Raw genomic sequence first — 21,871 nt, forward strand, 5'->3', positions numbered from 1 at the left:
GTTTTTAGCCCCATTAGCATAATCGAATTTCTACATCTAACACCCCTCTGCAGCCACTGGATTGTTCCTAACAGCTAGCTCCTGGTTCCTTTGCAAACTGTGGAATTTTGCTGCTTAAATAGGGTGAAGCTTTGGCTCTGAAATCATTTCCCACATGTAATTTTTGCTAAAGAGTGATATGTACAGTTTATGCGCTGGAGCAAATTAGCAGTTAAGCAGCCAGGGAGATTTGGTTTCATGTTTATTACCCCATCTGTGGTTTGCCACAGGCCGTTTTTAACAGTGCGCTCACAGTCTCCTTTCTAAACATGTCACCATTTTATTGCTCTCCCTGGATCCTTTTCTAGGCAAGAAGAGGAGGAAAGCACAATTATTCCTTTTGATGCAGTTGCATTGCAAGCTTTGGCACGGCTGGGTTTGTGGGGGGAAGTGATCCTGCGCGCTAGTGACAAAGAAAGTGTATGATTTACCAAGCTGAATGGATGCTTTTATTCTATCAGCCTGCAGTTGCCAATATAATAAGGTCCCATGCGGATAACAACTATGAAGTCAAATCTGTTTTCAATGCGGCCCTGCAATTCAATTAACACATTACCCACAATGTCTGTAGTAAACTAGAGCAGAGGAATTCAGAGTTACAGGAAAATCATGTGATCATATTCTCTAGGGAATGTATGCAGTAAAGAGAACTGTTTTCTTAAATTTTGATCCGCATGCACTAACATGAAGAAATGCTAAGATCTGCCATTAGACCTAGTCTTTGCCTTCATAAAGCCGTTTATATTTGTCTGGTTTTGGTATGTCCCAATTATTTGGCAAGATCATGACTCTACAGACCATTCAAAATGAACCTCTTCTCTTCCTGCACTGCCCAATTGCTTAGGGAAGTTGCAATCATTTTCCTGTAATACAGTAGACTGAGATGGAAAGAAAACTGTGATGAGACCTCTTCTGGTTTTGTATTTGATCATGTTCAGTTTTTCAGGGAGAAGCTGGCTTGGATGCAGCAGTGAGGGAGGTGATATCATGTCTGTCATTTGGCCCGGTTGACTGTGCATTCTCCTGTTTTGAAATGGATTTGAATATTGCTGAACAAGGACTTGGGACGCAGCCCCTAAACCACTTTTATTTGGCTTCTCTACACAGATATATATTTGTAAATGAAATCAGGGAAATACCCTGCTGAAACATCTTCTCCGTTGTTGTGACTACTCAGCGAATTCTCAGGCCCGGGTATGTGGTTCCCATTCCTCCTATCTATATTTGTCTGTGATTTGTATGACTCTGCCAAATCTGTTATGACACAAAGTGTTTCACTCTGTGCCCTTAGGCTGTTGAGTGAATTTCTTGATCTCTAACTGTCTCATGTAGGGGAGAGTTTGCATAGCCTTTGTTAATCACTGAGGGAGATCTGCACGGCAGTTGTGCTTTTCTTGAAAACAAAAAACATGCCTACCACTGTCCATCTCTGTTCACTGGACTAGTTATATGGGAATTTATGCATGGTGGTGTATCACTCACCAACAGTGACACCGCGGTGTCTGGTATGGGGCATGATGGATAAGGGTACAGAATTCAGCAAGAACAGTGAATTGAAGCCTTCATCAAAGCCAGGCCTGGCTAGAGGAATTTCTCCACCCTGGAAATGATTGCAGTCCATGAAACAAGTTTTACTTGACTATTTCAGCATTTCTTTTTACAGTGCTTGAACTTCAGGCACCAACTCCATAGCCCCATTGTTAAAACTTTACTTTGACTTTACTCCTGCTTATAACTTCTTGCTTTTTTGTTAGGGGTTCAGTGTGAGTCACACTTGTTTAAGGGCAAGTGCAGCCTTCAGACCATCCTGGTGATCAACTTACTGGACCAACTTTAGACCTGTAGGGTGTAACCTAGATTTGAACTCCTCCAAATAGGAGGTCTCCTGGGTCCAAATTTTACAGCTTGAGTCTGTTTGTACTATTATGAGAGATATTGAAACACTTCTGGAGAAATCGAGAGGGCTAACACTCCTTTCTAAAATATGGCAGAGATGAAACTCACACGCACATGAGATATGTAGCAAGCTAGTGCTTGCAACATAGGGTAATGAAAGTGAGAAGCTGGGTGGGGGCCCATCTATGTCTGTTGCAAGCCTCTTGACTTCAGTGGTTGCACCAATGTACTTATTTGGCCCTGGGAGTTATGGGGAATAAGAGTGATTTATTCCTGCAGCTGCTGCTCTGTACAGTAGCTGAAGCACCCCAGATAACCAAGACTTTTCTGTCCCTAGGGTGAACAGTGTGAAGGCACAAAGTGTCCAGTGTTGGATATTCCCATACAAAGAAAGAAGAAAGAATGACCAGGGTAGAGCTCATTTGAACCATGACTGGACCAGGTAAGCTTTTTGAATCCCCTTATCATGTGGGGGGGTCTAATCTGGAGTTTAACCAAAATATGGAATGACATAAATGGAAATGCAGTAGCTTAGGGTGGATTGAGGAGACAAATTAAGTAGTCACAGGAGAAGCTCTGGCAGATCTTAGGGAGTGAATAGGAGATAAGGGTAGAGTCCTTGGGAGCTTGGGCAGTGAGGGAGAGAATATTAATGTTAATGTGGGGGGAAGAGGAGAAGGTAGAGATGGGGAAGAGTGTGGGGAAGAGAGACCTCCCAAAAGGGGCATTACTTCTGTGATAAAAGTGAGCCAAGAGAAATGAGATGCATGCTGGGCAGAAAGGAGACTATAAAGCTATGTTGTCTGCACCTTCCCTGCAGCTGCTGTCAGTGCTGTCTGCTGTTTGTTAACAGGAGGTAGGTTTTCCTGCTCTGAACTAGCTGTTTCCTTTGAAGTGGTCTCCTAAGGCAAGCACATCCCAGGTGACTGAAAAGTCTGAAATGCCTAAACCAGAGAATCCTGGTTTGTCTGTAGCTTTACATGACCCCAGCACTGATGCTGTGTTTTGTGTTTGTATAGTGAAAAATACACTCTATTTTGTGGTTTTCCTTTTTCTTGTTTTCTCTCTTGTTTCCCACCAAAGTGCTGGGTTTAAAGTAAAAAGTGCTAGGGGGAGGAGGAAAAATATTCATCACTTTCCTTTTAAGCTTGGGCAATGTGCTTGTTTTGCCTGTTTCTCCAATGAAACTGAGGTGCAGAGAAGCTTACTTCTGAAACTAAGCATGTTACTCATTTGAGCTGGTGCCAGGGGGTGGGATCAATGGGATGAAGGCAGGGCACGTGTGGGTACAGATGAGCTCTCAGAAGAAAGCTACTTTTCAGCGGTGCCCCTCACCCGCAAATACTAGATCTCTTGTTTTGATAAGGTTGAGTACACGCATAACCAGCTAAGTGGGCAGGAGGAAAAATGGTTAAAATGGTATATACATGCAGACACAAGTGCACCATTCATTATGCCCAGAGTATTAGAGCGTTACTCCCTTAACTGAGTTTTCTGCCCTTTGCAGGCACTTTCTGTAAGCATAGAAATCTTTTCACATAGCATCTGTTGCATCAGTTTCCAGTTTGACTGTGCTTCAGCTGATGAATATGATACACTCATTTAGCTGGATTAAATTTCAGTTATACTTATGGATTCAATTGAAGCAATCCTGCATGTAACTGGGGAGTGGCACTGATGTGTTTGGTAAGAGAGGCCTGTTGAAACTCCCAAGGGTGGCAGTCACAATCTAGGGACCTGGGATAGAGGTGAGATGGGAAATGGGCTGAAGAAACAATGGGTATTTGTGGAGAATTACGTAGATTCTACTAGAAATGTAAATGAGCGCCAGGGATGTAACGTGATTGCGATGCAGATGTTCAGATGTTTGGTCTGGAGGAACATCTGGAGATGCTGGCAACTGATCTGAAACATAGAAGCTTTCTGATTCAGCCGCATTTTACTGAAAATGGGACAGAACGGTCTCCGTCTCTGCTGTGGAGCAGGGTCACATCTGCTTCTGGCACCATCTAGAACTTGGAAATGAAGGGCAGAGGTGTATTTGAAAAATAATACTTTGTTTGGTTTTTTCAGATAAACATTTCCTCAAACATTTCTCTAGGTTCCAGCTGGAAGTTCTAGTTTGTTTCAGAATATATCTTTCTCTTAGGCACTCTAAATATCTATTTGTGTATTCGTTATCTGAACTGGGTTTTCTTTTCTCCTGTACCCGTGCATTGCACTATACTTGTGCACTGCCCAACATTAATGGTTCGGTATCTCAGTGACTGCAGAACTTTGCAGGTGTATACTTACAATGCCCCCGACCTTATCTCATTGATGAAAATGGCAAAACTCTTGTTGGCTTCAGGAGAAGCAAAATCAGGCTCATTAACTGACTAATTGCCTGCACAGTGTAAACAGTAGTGTTTAATTACGGGATGATTTTTCTGAAGAGTGCGAAGGGTTGTTGTTTTATTGACTAAAATGTGTACGTGTGGAAATAATGTCTGAAGAAGCCAATACTAATATGGCATTATGGCATGTCTATGGGTTACGTTGATCTCAGAGGATTGTGGGGAGGCATGAACTAACAGTATTTGTTTGGGTGTATACCATAATCCTTCAGAAACAGAAGCAGAGGCCAAAGTGTCGCCATTTCTTTTCTTTCTTGCAGAGCTAAATTGTGACTCCTGCTCAGGCAGAAAAGTTCCTGTTAATAGTCCTATTGAAGACAATGAGATTACTCTTCACTGTGAAAAAAAAAATCATAATCTACTTCCCATGACAAGGAGAATTTTTTTTTTAACATGCTGACTTGGTTTTTCCTGGCTGTTTCCATGCAATAAAAAAGGAAAGGAGGGAATTCATGAATGTGGAGTGTTTGATTTATAACAGTCAAGCTAAGAGATCCTGATAGAGACATTTTATTCACCATGTCACATGAAAGCCAAGCAAATGGAGCTGAGAAAAATGGTTCCTTGTCTTCTCCCTCTTCCTCCATCTTCTACTCTAAGAACCACTTAGTGAAAGGTAAGCAAACAACCTAAGTTGCCAATTACAAACAATGAATATTGAATCAAGTATCACTAAACTAAGAGAAGATGTGTTTTTTCAGGGTTGTTTATCTTCTATCTTCGGTGCAGGATCTTGCTACATGAGTGTGTCCTGTTTTGGACTTGAGCTAAATGCTGCTGCTGGTCGGCTCAGCTGTAAATGCACTTGGTCAGGGAGTCAAAGACAGCCTAGCATGATGCTAGCCATAGTTGGCTGTGTCTTAGCTATGTTAGCCTGATGGGTCTCATAGGCTTTGGTGGACTTTGATCTTTATTCATCTTCTGTTTTGGAGGGCTTACCTTGGAACCCTATCAAAAGGGCTGATTTTCTAGGAATGGCGAGTGTCCACATGCTGAAAATCAGGATCATTTACAGCTCCTCAAATTGGGCACTGAAAGTGAATAGTCAGTTTTGAAAATCATGGACTTTATTTGTAAAATGACCCCCTTCCTCAGTTTATGTTGGGTAATGCAATACTCCTTTACAGACTGACCATGGTTCCGAATCTATATATAATAATAATAATAATAATAAATAGCAGAACATAAGCATATTTCCCATGCTTCTGAGCTTTGCTGGTTGCTGCATGGAACCAGGAGGGAATTTTTCCCCCACCTGCTGCTAGATTTTCCTCACTAATATTGGTTGTTGGTTGCAACCAGGGCTGGAGATTCTGGCTTGGGTGTGCCAGTGCTCCTGCTGGAACTTAAACCCAGAGTCCCTTGGCTAGAGGATTTTGGCCCTCCACTCAGGGTCAGACCAATCCCTATATTTGGGTTCAGGAAGAATTGTTACTCCATGGTCAGATTGTTATGGACTGTTGGGGAGAGGGGTTGGGCGAGTTGTCTTCCTCTAGCAGGGGTGTGGCCCTTATCCTGGGATCTCTGGAGGGCATTTTAACAACTTTTGCAACAGCAGGATAGTGGCTGCTGTGGTCCACTTCCTTTATCTGTGGCAGATTAGGGCACTATGTCTTGTGTTGTGTCTGGGTTGACTGTGTAGTTTTGCTAGGTTAGACAATGGATTTGTGTAAGATGGTTTGGATAGGAATGATCCTGCCTCTGGCAAGGGGTTGGACTAGATCACCTCTACAGGTCCCTTCTAGTCATACTTGTCTATGATTCTACAACAGACTGCCGTGATTTTCCCATGCAAATCCCCAACTGCAAGACAAGGGGCCACAGTTTCAAAGTGACTCCTAAATTAAATGAATAAGGAAGGGTGGCAGATGCTCAAGCCCTCTGGAAATCAGGCCATAGTCATATCTGTAGAAATGTCTGCTCATTCTAAGTGCTTTCATTTCTGGTTGCCCAGCTTGAGACATCCAGGAGCTAATGCCTGATTTCCAGAGGTGCTGAGCATTCATTTGCAGCTCTTGTCAGCTCCAACCTAAGTTGTGGGTTTTAAGCCCCTGTGAAAATCCTAGACATTTAAAGTCAGGTACCCAATATTATTAGACTCTGTCCTGAGTAACTTGCCCAAGTCACAAGATGAGTAAGTGGCTTCATGTCTTTCCTGCTCTTAATCCACTAGACCAGTGTTTCTCAACCCGAGTGTTGTGACCCACTTTTGGGTCGCAAAAATATATGAAAGGGTTGCAAACAAACTTAAAAAATGAATTCTTCTTTAAAGGAGAAAGATGTGGGGGACCATAGCTTTTCCCTTGTGAGCTGCCAGAGTTCCAGCCTGCTAGGGGCTGCTAGGGGCTTTTGGGCCCTCCCCTGCCCCACACACTGGGCGCGGGAGCCTGAGGGCAGGGCTCAGTGAGTTGGGAGTGAGGGGCACTGGGTTGGGACTGGCCATCAACGTTTACAAATGGGTCTTGGTACAAAAAAGGTTGAGAACCACTGGACTAGACCACATTGCTGTATTCTGATGAAACAGTTAACTCAGAAAACAAACTGAGTATTGTTACTTCACGTACACAACAGGTCTTGAAATACGCCTTCCCTTCAGTTTTTTCTTGTAGATGGACCACACCCTCATGGTCTGAGAAGGAATTTGGTTTCCTTGCTGTTCCCTGACCTGAGGGAATTGTTGGGTGGTGTAGAAAATAGGTGGGTGCTAGCCAGATTTATGTGGGGTGTGGCTGAGTGCACAGGAGTTCTGCCTCATTCTTAGCCAGTGCAATAATCCATTGGAGAGTGCTGCAGCCAGCATGATTTAGTGTAGCCCCAAATTCCCCTGGCTGGCCCACCATTGAGGGAATGGAAGTAAACCAACAGCACTGAACAGAACAGACAATGTTGATTCATTGAATTTGAAGGCTAGGGACAGACATTCAAAAAGCCTGAACCTGAATTGATTCAATCTTTGCAGGTTAGTCTGTCCTGCAGAGCTTGAACTGATTTGGAGGTGGATAGTCATTCACTTTTAAATCAAGAAATACAGGCACATGCCTGCGGTGGCTCAGGCTAGGAGCTGGGGGTGCTACAGCAGCCCTCCCTTCCCTTCTACCATGCTGAGCTAAGGGTGGGGGTAGGGTGAGGCCTGGGCAGGATGCTTCGATTAGGGATGGGTTTTCTCCTGCCTGCACAATCCCAGACACAATTCCAGGCTTTTCCTGGCTTGCTGCTCAAGGGACAGGAGTGTTGCCAGACCTTAGCCTCTGACTAGCACTCTGAGGCACTCCCTGCTTCTTCATACTGTCTGCAGAAAACCTGACAGGTGAGGGAGCCAGCAGGGAGCTGGTAACACAACATTTATAAGTCCATCGAGAAAACAAAGCCTCTGTCATTAGTTCAAGCTCTTAAAAACTTTTTCCAAGGAAGGGATGGAGGGACATTATCAGCTGACCTGTTGATTAGGTCCAAAAAGCCCTAAGCAGACATTGTTCTGTCAGCCTTTCTCCCAGAGAAACAAGGAGACACACATGCACAGACACCTCTCAGCATTAGCTAGCATAGGGGTGGTGTGACTGTGACCACATACAGACTGGGGTCCATGCTGTGGGAGAGGGGAGGTAGGGAGTGGGGGGGGGGGCAGTATCCCTACTTGAGCAGCAAGCTGCGAGGGGAGATGGGGCAGGGTAAAATCAGGAAGGCGCTGATGTGCCTGCAGTCTCAAACTCCTCAGCCAGCTGGAGCAGTGTTAGTGCTCAGGCTAGCGGGCAGAGGGGTGGGGCCAGCCCTGCTTTCTGGAGTAGACAGCCCAGCCCAGCCCAGCCCAGCCCAGCCCAGGGCTGCAAAGCATCTGGGATGCTGGGGAACTCTGATTTAACTTAAACCAGGAAGGGGTCTGGGACAGAAGTTCCATAACCGGTTTGACCCAAATCAGTTGTCTAATACTACATTCAACCAGGTTTATGTCAAACCAGTTTCAGCCATTTTGAAACTGGTTTATGTGCACTGAATATATGTTCTGTTACAGATTTACACCAGTTTTTGTTCACTTAAACCGGTTACGTGTAACATCTGTCCCTAGCTGAAATGTGTCTTCTAAAACAACTCAGGTTGGATGAACTTTTTGTTCACTGAAGGCAGGGTTTCCATGGGACTTGGCCTGGGTTCATAGCATGCTGCTGAACACCCCAGCGGTTCTAGAGTCCATGGATTCATGGCAGCCCCATCAGGAGGACTACCTCAGCTACAGGCATCCTGATGAACATATCTGGGAATGCTCTAATACAGGGGTGGGAAAAATACAGCCCACGGGCCAGATCTGGCCATGAGGCCATTCTATCCAGCCTGGGGAGCCCCTAAAAAATTTAGAAAATTAATATTTATCTGCCCTTGGGTCCCATAAAAAATGACAGGAACCAGGGGCAGTAGGACCCAGGTGAAGCCCTGGCAGGCTCCTGCAAGATCAGAGCCTGCCTGGCCCTGCCTCCAGCCAGAAGGCCCAGAAGGGGCTTCTGGCTTGGGACCATGTGGTTGCCCTAGTGTGGGAAACTCAGGTAAGGGGAGGGGGGGGAAGGGCAGGGAAGGACCCCGGAGAAAAGCTCAGTGTGGGGAAAAGCAACCCTCCCCCTGCCCTGTGGCTGGTGCTCCCTGCTGCAGCCACTCACAGCCCATGCGGGGCTGTCCTGAGCAGGCACAGGCAGCCCCAGGTGGGCTGCAAGTGGCTGCAGCGCAAGGTGCCAGGCACGGGATAGGCGAGGGGCCACTTTTCCCCATGCTCAGCACCAGCTTGTAACCCGCCCCTGCTGCCAGCCTGGGCCCCACACCAGCTCGGGGCTTAACTGTTGGGAGCAGCTGCTTGGCGCAGAGGAAAGCACCACCCCCACGCTTGCCATGCTGGGCAGTGTTTGCCACCACTGCCTCTGTGCTGCCCAGTGCATGAGCTCCGGGCAGGTGGTAGCAGCAACCACTGCCCAGTGCGGCAAGCATGGGTGCTGCTTTCCTCCACACTGAGCAGTTGCTCCTGCCCCAGCGAAACCTCGGTGGGCAAGCCCAGAGCTGGCACGGGGCCCAGGCTGGCAGCAGGGGTGCGTTACAAGCTGGTGCTGAGCACGGGAAAAAGTGGCCCCTTGCCTGCTTTGTGTCTGGTGCCCTGCACTGCAGCCGCTCACAACCCACATAGGGCTGCCTGTGCCTGCTCATTACAGCCCTGCGCGGGCTGTGAGTGGCTGCAGCAGGGAGTGCTGGTCATGGGGTGGGCAAGGGACTGCTTTTCCCTGTGTTCAGCACCAGCTCCTTCCTTGCTGGTGAGCAGGGGGTTGGGTCTGCATGCTGCCCCCCGCCTGTACTGCGGGGCTGGGGGACACTAGGAGTGAGTGGGCGGGGAGCCAATGGGAGCATAGGGCCTGCACCAGCATCCTGGGGCCAGCACTGGCAGGGCCCAGAGCAGGGCGGCAGGGGTACAGGGTCCCGGCCAGCAGTGGCTCTATGGATCCGGGTCACCTCCCCCCTCTTCCTGCTGGTGCAGCTCAGCTCGGCTCCATAGACCCCTGCCAGCCTGTGCCCTGCTCTGGGCCACACCGGTGGTGGCCCCGAGACATTGGTCCCAAGACATTGGTTCCAAGATGGTGACCAGGGGGAGGGGCACCTTTAAAGGGGTGGGGCTACCCATGTGGCCCTCAACAGCTTGCCAAAACTGGGTAAGCGGCCTTCCATCCGAAATAATTGCCTGCCCCTGCTCTAATAGCTGTAGATCTGACCAAGGTTCTGCTCCTGCATCCTGATTACTTCCAGGGCCCTCAGATTTTCCAGGATCCTTGTTGGATTGTTGGGAATTAGTCTGGAAAGCCTAGGACAGGCTCTCAGCATCTGTGGTGATGGGAAAGCATGTGGACTGTCATGGGCTGCGGTTCTTTGGACTTTTAGACTCCTTGACTACCTGTCTTCACATCTGTGGCAGCATAGAGGTCATATTCCATCTGAGAAACACCATATTTTGAGTGTCTGATTCTTTTTCTTCAGAATTTATATTTCATAATTTGGGGTAAAACTAATTTTAAGAAATCAGACATTTCAGACCACCCTGCATTTTGACCAGCTTGAAGTGGAATGGTGCCACACCTGTAGCGCATTACTCCTTAGGAGACCAGAATATCATGTTATAACAGATCACTTCCCCTTTTAGCATGTGCTGAATTTGCTTTCCTTACCTTCCACCTCTGTTTTTCCAGTATAACTAGCTATTGGAGTATAACCTCATAGTATGACATTATAATAGTTGTAACACTATTCCTTTTTGATTTTATTAGACATGCTGGAGAGAGAGCTTGGGATATGTCACATGTTGCAATCTTCTCCATGTGATTGGTTTTCTCTTATTCCCTCATGGTCAAGCACTCTTTAGTTTTTGTGATGAAAACAAGTCACTAATCAGAGCATTATTATCACGCTCAGACTTGTCTTGTCTTCTGATGCCTTTGCAGAGCTTCACAATGGCCAGGTGCTTACAGTTCTCAGTGCTATCAATAACTTCTCTTCCATCTCCTTTGACCTGGAGCTTTGTGTAGAGAAACTGAAGAACTTGGGAATTCAGGTAAGTGCCTCAGTAATAACCTGGTTACCAAATGGCTTGCAGATGTGACAGGTATTTTTTTGTCTTTGGCATTTTGTATCTGTAACAAGAAATCAAGGTCTAAATGACAGCATATCTGTTATTCAAAGTCAAATATATGAACAGGCTACCAATTATGCCTGTGTAGTTCATTGTTACACCGTGTAAATTTCTGCCTGATTCTAGGGAAAAAAACTATACAAAATGTAATAGTGCTCTCCATCATATTAAAAGGCCTGATGTTGCTGCCTTTTCAGTAAAAGGCCAGACTCTCACTGACACAAATTGGAACAAAATTAGGATTACTGTTAGTGAAGAGTTAGACTTGAGTAATGCTCTCGCCACTAATTACTCAGCAGTTAAATTAACCATTCCATGTGCTGAAAAAAGAAAGTACTGTAACAGAGAGAGAAGTATCTGCTTTTTGGAGGACACAGCATTGCTGATGCATTGGCTTGGGACTAGGCTGAAAACCCTTGTGTACTTTTAAATACGGCCTCAGTTTCATACTGGTTCTCACAATTAATTTTTTGGCAGCTTCATTACAGTATGGCGAGTCTGTCTCACAAAGTTTCAGCAATGCTTCCAGGACAGGGATGGGCAAAATATGGCCTGTGGGCTGGATCCGACCTGCTGAGGGATTTTGTCCAGCTTGCAATAGGTCCCTTGGTCCCAGCCAGCCTAGGCAGGGGAACAGCCCGGGCCATCGTGCATGCAGCCAGTCTCTCTGCCCCCGGATGCGCAGTGGGGCTGGGGCAGTGCAGTGGCTGGACTCACTTCCTGGCAGCCCCAGCCTTTTAAGTTCCAATTCTCTTAATCTAATAATTTGAAATACTGTCCTTGCCCTTTATTAACCACTGTTCAGTTTGTTTTCTGACGATACTTAGAGCTCTGTATGAAAAAGTAGGTGGAGCTCATTTGGTTTTGGTTCCCAAACAGATGACAATGGATGAATGGAGAAGTTTAATTCAAAACCCAGTTCTGAAGCCTGAAATAAGACGCTACATGTTCTACAACTCCAGAGCTTTCAGAATAGCTATTGCTGTGGTAAGGATCCTGGTTGGGGGATTATTGATTTGGGCCATTATTGATGTATTTTGAATGATATATTATAACTTTTCAAAGGAGCTTATGGGAATTAGTGAGTAGGCACATGGATTTTACATGGCACACGTGGGTAGTAGGTGTCCCACCAAGGTTGGCTTTTGAGCCCCTTTGAAAAATCCCAGAATTTGCTCTGTAACAAGGCAAATGCAGAATTTGCTCTGTAACAAGGCAGATCTCTACACTACCCAATTCTGGGGAGCCCCAGTTTAGATGGCAAAGCCTTTTCTGCCATGGCCCTAAAGTGAGTGGAATTCCTTCCCATGGGAGTATGTGCCACTGTCTATCCTGTCTTGCTCTCAGAAACCATCTGGTAATACTCTGGACCTGGTTCTCATTTACATTAATGCCACTTTACACTTCATTGGCAGGGTTCCTGAGCCTTAAACTGGGACTAAATTACACGTGTGACAGTTATAGCCCCCTTAACATGAACAGAATGGTGTAAACTGGTCTTGGTTTGAATAATTATCCTGTCTGTCTTTTTTCAGAGGTGTTTTTGGTCACTCATTGCATATAGCTTCCCCTGTTTTCTCTAGTAGATTTTTAAATATATATTTCTTGGCTTAATTGCAATAAATTATATCACATTATATTAGAACATACCACACACCATAGCATTCTATCTGTCATTAAACTACCTATCCTCATTAGGCACCCCCTTGTTTGAACATATACCACCCCAAGTTACCTCCAGATGAATAGGACTCTGCTCCCCTTCATTAGAAGTCTCTTTCTTTACATTCCTAGAGTGGTCTCTGAGGCTGTCACCTGCACATTATTTCATTTTACTAGTCCCTGCAGTACCCTGAGTGCTTGGGTATGAGGACATTATAAACACAGTGACTGTAGTAAGTTGTTATCAGTATGCCTCAGTGAATGCATTTCTTATTAAAATAAGGAATTTAGTTAAGTTCCTTCAGTGTGAAAAATCATAAATAATTCACTTGCTGTCTTTGATAATCACTGCTTTTTTATTATAACCCAGGAACTCATACAGTCCTGATGTTACTTCTATAGCTTCTGTACTTCAGTTTCTTATTAGATGGGACTTTTCTCCATTTCCACTGTCAGACAATCCCTGGTGATTTAATTAATTTATGGGAAGGCAGCAACATGTGAGGAAAGGAACAGCAGTTTTCTTGTTCTTCTTGATTTTTCTTCTGCATTCTCATTTTGTGAGTATTGCTTACTAAGTCTCTCTAGGTCTTTTTAGATTTTCTACATTTCTCTCTGGACAAATATTTATTCCATAATGCGACTGTATGCTTTTGGACGCTACTGGGAAATCAGCATATTGGTGACTTTCGTTGCAGTAGCAGTCACTATTATCGTAATACTGATTATTGACCGATATCAAAGGAAGGTAAGAAGAAGTTGTTCATGTGATCACTTATGTAAGCATGGCAAGCATTTCCCAGCAAATACCGAGGGAGCAAAGTAATTATGTAAAAATATTTGAAAAGCTTAAAGAGTGCAAAAAATAGTTTGCCAAAGAGTGGACAAAATATTTTAAAATGAGCTCAATGTAATTGGATGAAGAAATAGTCTGTAAAAGTAAAATTGAGGTTGCATGTCTGAAAAACTGATTTATTTATTTACTTAATGTTTTTATGGTCATTATTACTACATTATTAATGATTTATTATCTGTATTATTGTGATACCAAGGAGCCTTCTTGTGGATCCATTGTGCTGGGCACTGTACAAACCACTGAATAAAAAGACAGTGCCAGCACTGTAAATCTTGCAGTCTGAGTCTAAGATAAGAGACAAGAGATGGAGACAAACTGACGGTAGAGTACACTATTAATCAGTGAAATAGTGATACACTATTAATCAGCATGATAGGCAATGGACTCAGAACATCAGTAGACTACTTTTGCTATGTAGGGATTGCAGCAAAGCATAATTTTAAGGATGGATTTGAAAGTTAAAAGTTACCAGGTCTGATCCCAAGTCCAACAGGAGACTTTATATTGACTTTGATGAGCTTTGGATCAGGCCTCTTATGAGGATAGCTATTGACCATGGGATAGTCTTCCAAAGGAGGTGGGAGAAGTTCCATTCCTTGACATTTCTAGGCAGAAAATTGGAATAAAAAAAGTACTGTATGGGACACTTTTGACCTGGGCGGTGATTGGAGGAAGGACCATGATCTTACAGGTCATAACTATCCCTAACTTCTATGATTATGATTTATGTTCCATGATAACTGTGATAATATTTGAATATAATTTGGTTTGAATATAATTTGTTTGAATATAATTTGGTTTCTAAAACAATTTCAGTCAAATGATGGTGGCTAAGCTAGAGCTGAGCATTTTTTGAAATCCTCTCTTAAAGGCATAGTTTCTCTTATTGCTATTTTCCAGACACTTAGGACTTTAAGACCATCAGACTCTTTAAAATTCTTGATTGTGGGCTGGCCTTGAAAGTCACTATGAAACATGCTATTATCTCCCATGTTATTTGACAGATAAATGTGAATACAGATGTAAGGCTAGCAGCTGCCAATGAAGCTTTCATGAGACATAATTTACTTGTGGGGATTACAGATGCTATGGATCGGCATCAGAGCATTCTACAAGTATCCTTGTGCTGTGAGGTATAGTATCTTTCTCTTTAGTGCCTGACAATACAGAGGCATTTATCAATCTTTCCATTAAAAAGGATCTCCAGAAGGTGTTGTGTCCTCCCCCTGCTATTTTAGTGGGTTTCACACCAATATCTTTGTGGTGAAAATTCTTCCCAAAAGTGGGATATTAATACAGGATAATGAAAATTCTTATTAATTATTCTTTGGTAAGTATTATTGGTGTGCTCACAGTAGTACAAGTATAGAGGAAAATGTGTTCCCTGTCTGTAAGTGATTACACTCTATATTTTAAAGACAGTGGTATGCAAGTACATAATACAGAGCCCACACATCTTTAAGTATCTAGTATTTCTAGATACGTTACTTGAAGGGACCTGTTTTTAAAAGGGGTGGTGCTTAGCATATTCAGAAAATCAGGCCCCTTTTGGAGAGGGAGAGAGAGAAAGAAAGATAGAGCGAAAGAGTTGCTGTCACACTATGGGTTGTAGTCTGGCTCCCCTAGCTAGCAGCAGTCTCCATGGCAGGGACAGCCTCTGCTTCTGTACTGAAGCCTTTGAAGACCCCAAAGTGGTAGAGCTACAGATAGACGGGCATATACAAAGTAATTCTATTCCTTCCTTAACACTTGCCACCTTTCCCAGCTTTGGTTTGTCTACTTCAACCTGGAAGAGTGTCTTGAGTCCTTAACAAACTATATTGCAGAACTGAAGAGAAACCAAGAGGTAAATAATGAACTAGCAATTTTAGGGTTTAGAAGAAATGATGGATATTGTTTATGCAGTTTTTTTTCACTATTCCCTTGTTGCTTTATGCTGCTTCAGCAACACAAAACCAATAAGAAGTAGTTGAACCTACTAGATGAGTTGGGTTTTTCTACTTGGGATCACCGGAGTGGCAGAAAAATCCAGGGTGTGCTGGCGAATTGCATCCTGTGGGTTTCACAAAAATAAAACAATTTCCTGTGTTTGAATTACCTTGTTATTGGGTGCCTTCATGTGGGGCCAAGATTTAGCAATATGTAGATGAACAACTGCATGCACAAATGCCCAGTTCACTGGTAATTCACTTGGCCATTCTGATGCTTACATTTCTAAATAGCTAGTTTCTGAGAGTTTGATGGAGGAAGATCATCCAGGATGAAGAAAAAAAATTACGTCCTTGCTTATACTGAATAGGACCTGAATCCCCGAACCATCCTGTATAAATCAGTTGGAAAGCTTGAGGAGTAAAAAGATATTCTACCTAACTAAGGACATTTGACTCTTACCCTGATGACCTTCAAAAAGTGCTGCATTTACAATGTAGTGTAGTTACTGGGTATGATTCGAAATCCTGGTGTGGGTATTTTCTTCCATACCAGCAGGAACCTTGCACAGCCATCACCTATTGCAAATACACATCCTTGTAACTTCTTATTTTCATTGGTCCAGATATTGAAATGGTTGGTGGTGAGCAGTTGCAAAGAAACACCCTGAAGTCAGTTGTGTTAGAAGAACAGTGCATGCACATAAATTACTTCTACAGTGAGATTATATTCTAGACCAGGCACAGTATCTGGTGAGGAAACAGTGACTAGCTCCAAGTGGCACAGATAGCTCTTCACCCTAAAACATTTTAATTCACTCTTTCCTGAGTGGATTATCATTGATAATGGTACAGAACTGTGTCTTGTAAATTGTCCTTGCCAGCTACACAGAGCTAAGGATGGCAAAGGTAGAACAACAATGCTGCTCACCATTAAAGACCCTGAATGCTTTCCCTTTCCTTTTCAGTCAGCCCTGAAGCGTAGTCTGGACCAACTCTGCATTGTTATAGAGACAGTCATCCAGCCAGCTCAGGAAAGGGGAGAGGAGAGTTCATCTGAAGAAGCCCCTCTCCTAACCAGCAAGAAGAACTTAAAGAAAAGGACTCTGACATGCAGTGACCTGATGCAGCTCATTCCCCAAGCAGCTCCAGAGGTAACATGATGCTACGTGTACAAAGTGCCTTAGGTACCCAGCTGCCAACTGAGGCACTTAAGCCCAAATCTAGAACCTCAAAACCCTGTTGAGCAGCTGCCTAACTGGAGGTGCCTACATTTCTAACAGTAACATTCCCAAGGCATCTATATTTCTGCTTGGTGTGCGGTGCATGTATCTTACTTGTGTGGTCCAGTCTTGTTGGTGGTCTTAGAGCACAATTACCTTCATAAAACCCAGTGAGGAGGTGATCTCTTTGTAACCAAAACCCAGTGGCTAGAGTACTTCCCCATCATGTAGGTGCCTCAGTTTTAAATCCATCTTGCCTACCTATCTTGAATATTGGTCTCACATCTGTCAGAGGTTTACCTTAGATACCTCAAGGCTGGGAGGCACTGCCATCTCCTCCTCTTAATTGTTTCTGCCAGAAAAGACTGACTTGGTTTGACAGTTAGCTTCAGTAGAGGGATTTTATCTGAGAAGCTGGTGTCTCCCTGTAGCCTGGAGCTTGTTGCTGGGGTTCCTATGAGACTCAGGGCACAGACATGCTTAATGACTATTAAAGTGACTCCCCGCTCTGGCTCCTGTCTTCCATCAGTCCCAGTTGCAGTAGCTGAGTATTCTACATAGGCAACAAGGTGCTTAAAAGTTAGGTAATGTCATGTCAAACCTAAGTCTGCTTTGTAGACTCAGCTCTTAAAGACTTGTCTCAAGCAACCAGTGTGTCCTCACGCTGACTCAGCATGAGAGTTCAAAGGTATGGGTATTCTTCTATGATTGTATGCATACTTCCATGAAGAAAACTGAGTGTGAATGAGTCCTGGAGACTACCACTATTGACAGAACAGGTACATCACAAACAGCAGTAGTACAAACTTGCCTCTGTATCAACTGTGCCCACTTGGCTTAATTATAATTACCATCAGGGTGAAGTATTTTAGTTTTTGCAGTCTGCTTAGCCCTTGGCCTTTCAGCAGTCTATCAGTTAAGAACAAGTATGGTGGCTTTTTTGTGAGGCTGTCATACCACCTGATACAGGTTTGTGATGGCAATAATATTCCAGTACTGCTAACCTGAGCTATGGTTGGAGTAGTTACTTACCCATCACTAAAGATCATTTGGGCTCCTGGGAGTCATCACATATATTGTGCATTAAGGACAGAGGGCTCGATTCACATTTACATTAAGTCCCACCTATGGGATGCTGGCAGCCTTCACATGGGCTTAAATTATATTGGCCTTAAAGTAGAATGGTCTTAGTGTAACCTAGATCAGACCCAGATTAACTTAACCTTCTGAATGCACCAGATACCTCTTGCTTGATCAGGAATTTCTTTAGTGGGTTTTCAGTCTCCTACAGTCATCCTATAATTTTGTGGGAAGTATATCAAAAAACCACTTGTGACTTTTGTGACTGTCCACTTCTGTTAAGGCATTTGTTTGGGGGCTGGATCAGAAATAGTAGGAAACTGTACTAGGAAGTCACTGTTTAGTATCTACCTAATATATCATCGAATGGGGTAATATGCACATCTTGAGCAGAGAAATGGATATCAGGACATAAAAGACCTTTTGCATCTCTGATACCTATGGTTGCCTCCAAATTCTGTCATCATGAACATTAACTCCAAAGATTGATCACCATGTCTGCTGATCCTCAATCCCTGCCGCTGTGGGGCTGATATAGGAACAGAAGTATGAAGTGCCTCTGACACTGCTGTCATTCTTATTCCAGGTGATGGCCCGACATTTGCTGGTGATCTTCAGTGGCAATTATGTCAGACTGCTGGTCAATGGCCAGCTCCCTCAGGTCATTATGTTACAGCACATGGAACATAGTAATGCCCCCTGCCCTTGCGAGTTCATAAAAACTAGTGTACTTAACACAGGACACTGCTGTTTCAAGGCGAGGTGAATGCATAGCCCTGGAAAGAATTGTTGCAGCAACTACCTTTTGAATACAATGGTTCAAGAAAGAAGCCAGAGCTCAAGGAAGTCTTGAAGTGGGCTGCAACTCCTCTGAGGGACTTGTTCCGACTAACACAAGGATTAAAGAACACAAAAAAGAGGCTGAGGACATGACTTTGATTAAATATGCAAAATACCACTCGGAAAAAATGAGAGACAGCTGCCTACCTGCCCAATCTCTCGCTCTGCCCAGGAGCCAAATTCCATTAGAAGTAGTGAATTGTACTTCTTAGAAATGTGGCTTTCTTATCACCAGTCATGTTTGTGGGGTATTCAGTACAAAGAGTACATTTAATGGCCTTTATAATGAGCTATCAGGGCATGCTACTAGAAGTGTAAGTGTGGAAATGTACAGATGATGGATGGCAGATAAGGTTGAGATTGTGCCAGGTTTGATGCAAGGACCATGGAAATTTGCAAAGTTCCTTCTTGATTCATTATGCATGCATGATGATTGCATTTTCCCCAGTGTGGAAAATAACATGACTATTATTTTATTTTCTTGCACAGACAAGTTCTATTTTCCCAATGGAGATCTGAACCTAGTCTTGTTTGCACCCTCTGAAGAAACTCGTAACAGTTTGTGGATTTTGCCTACACTGCAGACTGCAAGCTAGTTCAGATATGAGAAGCAGTGTAAATGCAGCAGCATGGATTTCCATTTAGAACAGTGGTTGCCAACTTCTGCTTCTCAATGCTGCACTTCAGTTTGCAGTGTAGATGTATTGTAGTGTAGACATACATCCCAGTTTCCCATTCAGCTTTTGTAATGGACTGTGGAGTTTCTTTGCACAAGGAAGGCAGGGAAGATGCCTTTATTTAGGGATTATATAAATGTAATATTTACTATGGAATATAAATTGTTTTTATTATTTGCTAGACACCAGAATATGCTCATCAGCACTGAGACACAGAAGATGTCAAAACTTTTGACCCAAAGAACTATTTAATCTAGGAGTCTGTCCAGACAGTTGTTCAGTATTCACAAATCTGATCAATGTTACTGGATTATGAGGTTGCTGATCTGCTTCCCAAAAGTGCTCAGGATGTTGTTTCAGGGATGTATTTGGCAGCCATGTTGGTCTGAGACAAAAAGAAATGCAAAAATCTAGAACTCTTGGTTCATAAATGCAATATGCGACACATTGGAAACCCAAGGGTGTCCTTTCTGCACTGCTGTGACATGGTATATTTTCATAGCATTTGAATGTGACATGGAAGCAGAGTGAATTTTGATCAGATTGAAATGTCTGCTTGGTATAGGGTTAAACTAATAAACAGGCAGTGAATGAAGTGTTGTAAATATGCAAGTAGTTGTATATGAAAGTAATAATTATGAAGGAGTACACAAACCAGATACAACTTCTGTTTTCCATATGAATTCCCTTGACAACTGATGACTCTATTAACTGATGTCAGCAGGCGGACTTCAGGCTACAGTTCTCTGGAGGATTTCCAGCTGTCCAGTATAAATAGTAAGAGAGGATTATATGGATCCATCTTTTGAGGATCCATCTTTTGGTTATGAGGTGATAGGCGTGGGGTTATTGCTATAGGTACCAAGATACCGCGGTAATGAGCTAGGTGAAGGGGGCTAGACAGTCATCGTGATTCATCTCTGGCTTGCTGTTCCATACTAGAATCCCCTAAATGTCTTATTTGTGTTGATAAAACTTTCATTTGGAATATGGCCTCTCAATGGAGGCATTGGGAGCACTTTTACACATGCTCCAATGCATTCTGCTTAATCGAGTCTGCTGGAGCATTTTAATCTTGTGTATCAATGTCCCCGCATTTCAGAATGGTTGTGGGGGTGCTTTAACTACAGCTCATTGAACAAGCTTTAGGGAAAGTGCCCCTGCCACCATTTTGAGACATCGGATGCTGAATACAAGTGATGCTGCGGGCGTTTTAATTAGAGCGGCTCCCAAGAGCTGTTCTAATAAAAATGCCTCCCCCCCCCCATCCCATAGCACATGTATAGGTGCCCTTAAAGATGCCACTTAAAACAGGCTTCATCCAGTCTCTTCGTTTAAATAGGAACATGGGAATTGACATATGATATCAGATGACTACTTTTTGCAGTTCAGTAGCTTGTCTTGACAAGTGCCACCACTAGTGAATAGGCTAGAAAACCCAGAGAAAAAATGATCAAATCAGCTGCTTCATTGAGCAATCTTTTCCTTACTCCATCCCCAAGCTAATTGTTTGTCTGTGTCCTAAAATATGAGATGTGTGTCCCTTATAGCTGTTCATTCCAGCTCAGATAACAGTAAATGTTCTTATTATTGTTGTCAATGTCCAATACTTTTCTGAACGTTATAAACTTCTGCATAGATATCTTAGCCCCACTGAAACTGATAGGAGTTTTAACAGAGAATTTTTTGTACCAGCAGGACAACATCTAAACTGATATTTAGTGTTGACCTTGAGGTCACCCTAAACCAGTGAGAGCCGTATGAGCCACCCTTCCCCATCTATAACTCTCATGGTAGCCTGCACCAAAACCATTCCTATTATACTTCATATTTCCTGAGTGTTTCTTATTTTCATAAGGTGTATCCGAGCTTTCCCTTGTGGAGCCCTTCTAGCAATCATTTTGTGGACTACTTGTCTCTACTTATAGTCATAGCGAGATAAAAGGGAATGAAACAGAACTGGAAGGGTGGAACAGAGAACGGTGAGATTACTTCAGGCACACTTCCTTGGTTTGAAGCTTGCACATCTGGGTAAGCTCCAAGCACCATGCAGAACAGGGCAGGTCTGGAGGTGAGTGGGTTGGGATAAACCTCACATCTGGCAATTCTAAAGAGCTTCTGGAGCTGGACTGGACTGCCGCCAGGGTCCATCTCTAGAGGTTTGTGGTATAGGTGATTGATATGCTTAGGCTTTAGGGTAACCTTAACATCGACTCTATCAGTGTAGATAGAACTGAAGTTCCACTTTATTGCTAAGCATTGCCCTTTTCATGAAGGTTGGCAACAGACCAACTTCCAGTGACAAAATATAAATTGTTACCTCTAGTTACATTCATTGGATATTGGTTTGGGAAGTGGATGCCAGTCCTGAGCCACGCTTTGGTCAATTAATTTCCCCTTCTACGACTCTGATTCGTCTTTCACTCTTTGTCTGCCCTCTTGGTTTGTATTGCAAGCAACTTTGGGGCAGGGTAGTTTCTTACGATGTGCGTGTATTGCCCTGTACACCTGGGACCCAATGTGAGCTGGAATCTCTAGGTTGCTACTGCAATGCAAATACATAATTCCATGTGAAATCAGAAGCAATAAAGAATGTCTTTCCAGTATCAGAGGCTTTACATTTAC

General features: G+C 43.7%; 1 protein-coding gene across 3 annotated transcripts; it reads left to right on the forward strand.

Moving 5' to 3' along the window:
• Positions 1 to 778: 778 nt before the first annotated feature.
• On the forward strand, positions 779 to 21,852 carry TMEM268 (transmembrane protein 268). 3 transcript variants are annotated; one of them, XM_059715560.1, is made up of 10 exons: positions 779 to 1,233; positions 2,273 to 2,377; positions 4,592 to 4,947; positions 10,793 to 10,902; positions 11,860 to 11,967; positions 13,241 to 13,390; positions 14,503 to 14,613; positions 15,264 to 15,344; positions 16,395 to 16,580; positions 18,316 to 21,852. In XM_059715560.1, the coding sequence occupies exons 3-10, from the start codon at positions 4,851 to 4,853 to the stop codon at positions 18,493 to 18,495; spliced, it is 1,023 nt and encodes a 340-aa protein (XP_059571543.1). In that variant the 5' UTR covers positions 779 to 1,233; positions 2,273 to 2,377; positions 4,592 to 4,850; the 3' UTR covers positions 18,496 to 21,852. The 3 variants fall into 3 exon arrangements, with proteins under 3 accessions (XP_059571543.1, XP_059571544.1, XP_059571542.1); XM_059715559.1 differs by lacking the exon at positions 779 to 1,233 and having other exon boundaries at positions 2,181 to 2,377; XM_059715561.1 differs by lacking the exons at positions 779 to 1,233; positions 15,264 to 15,344 and having other exon boundaries at positions 2,174 to 2,377; positions 14,503 to 14,631.
• The last annotated feature ends 19 nt before the right edge of the window (positions 21,853 to 21,871 follow it).

Source organism: Alligator mississippiensis, chromosome 12 (assembly GCF_030867095.1).
Source record: "Alligator mississippiensis isolate rAllMis1 chromosome 12, rAllMis1, whole genome shotgun sequence".
NCBI classification, from domain to species: Eukaryota; Metazoa; Chordata; order Crocodylia; family Alligatoridae; genus Alligator; species Alligator mississippiensis.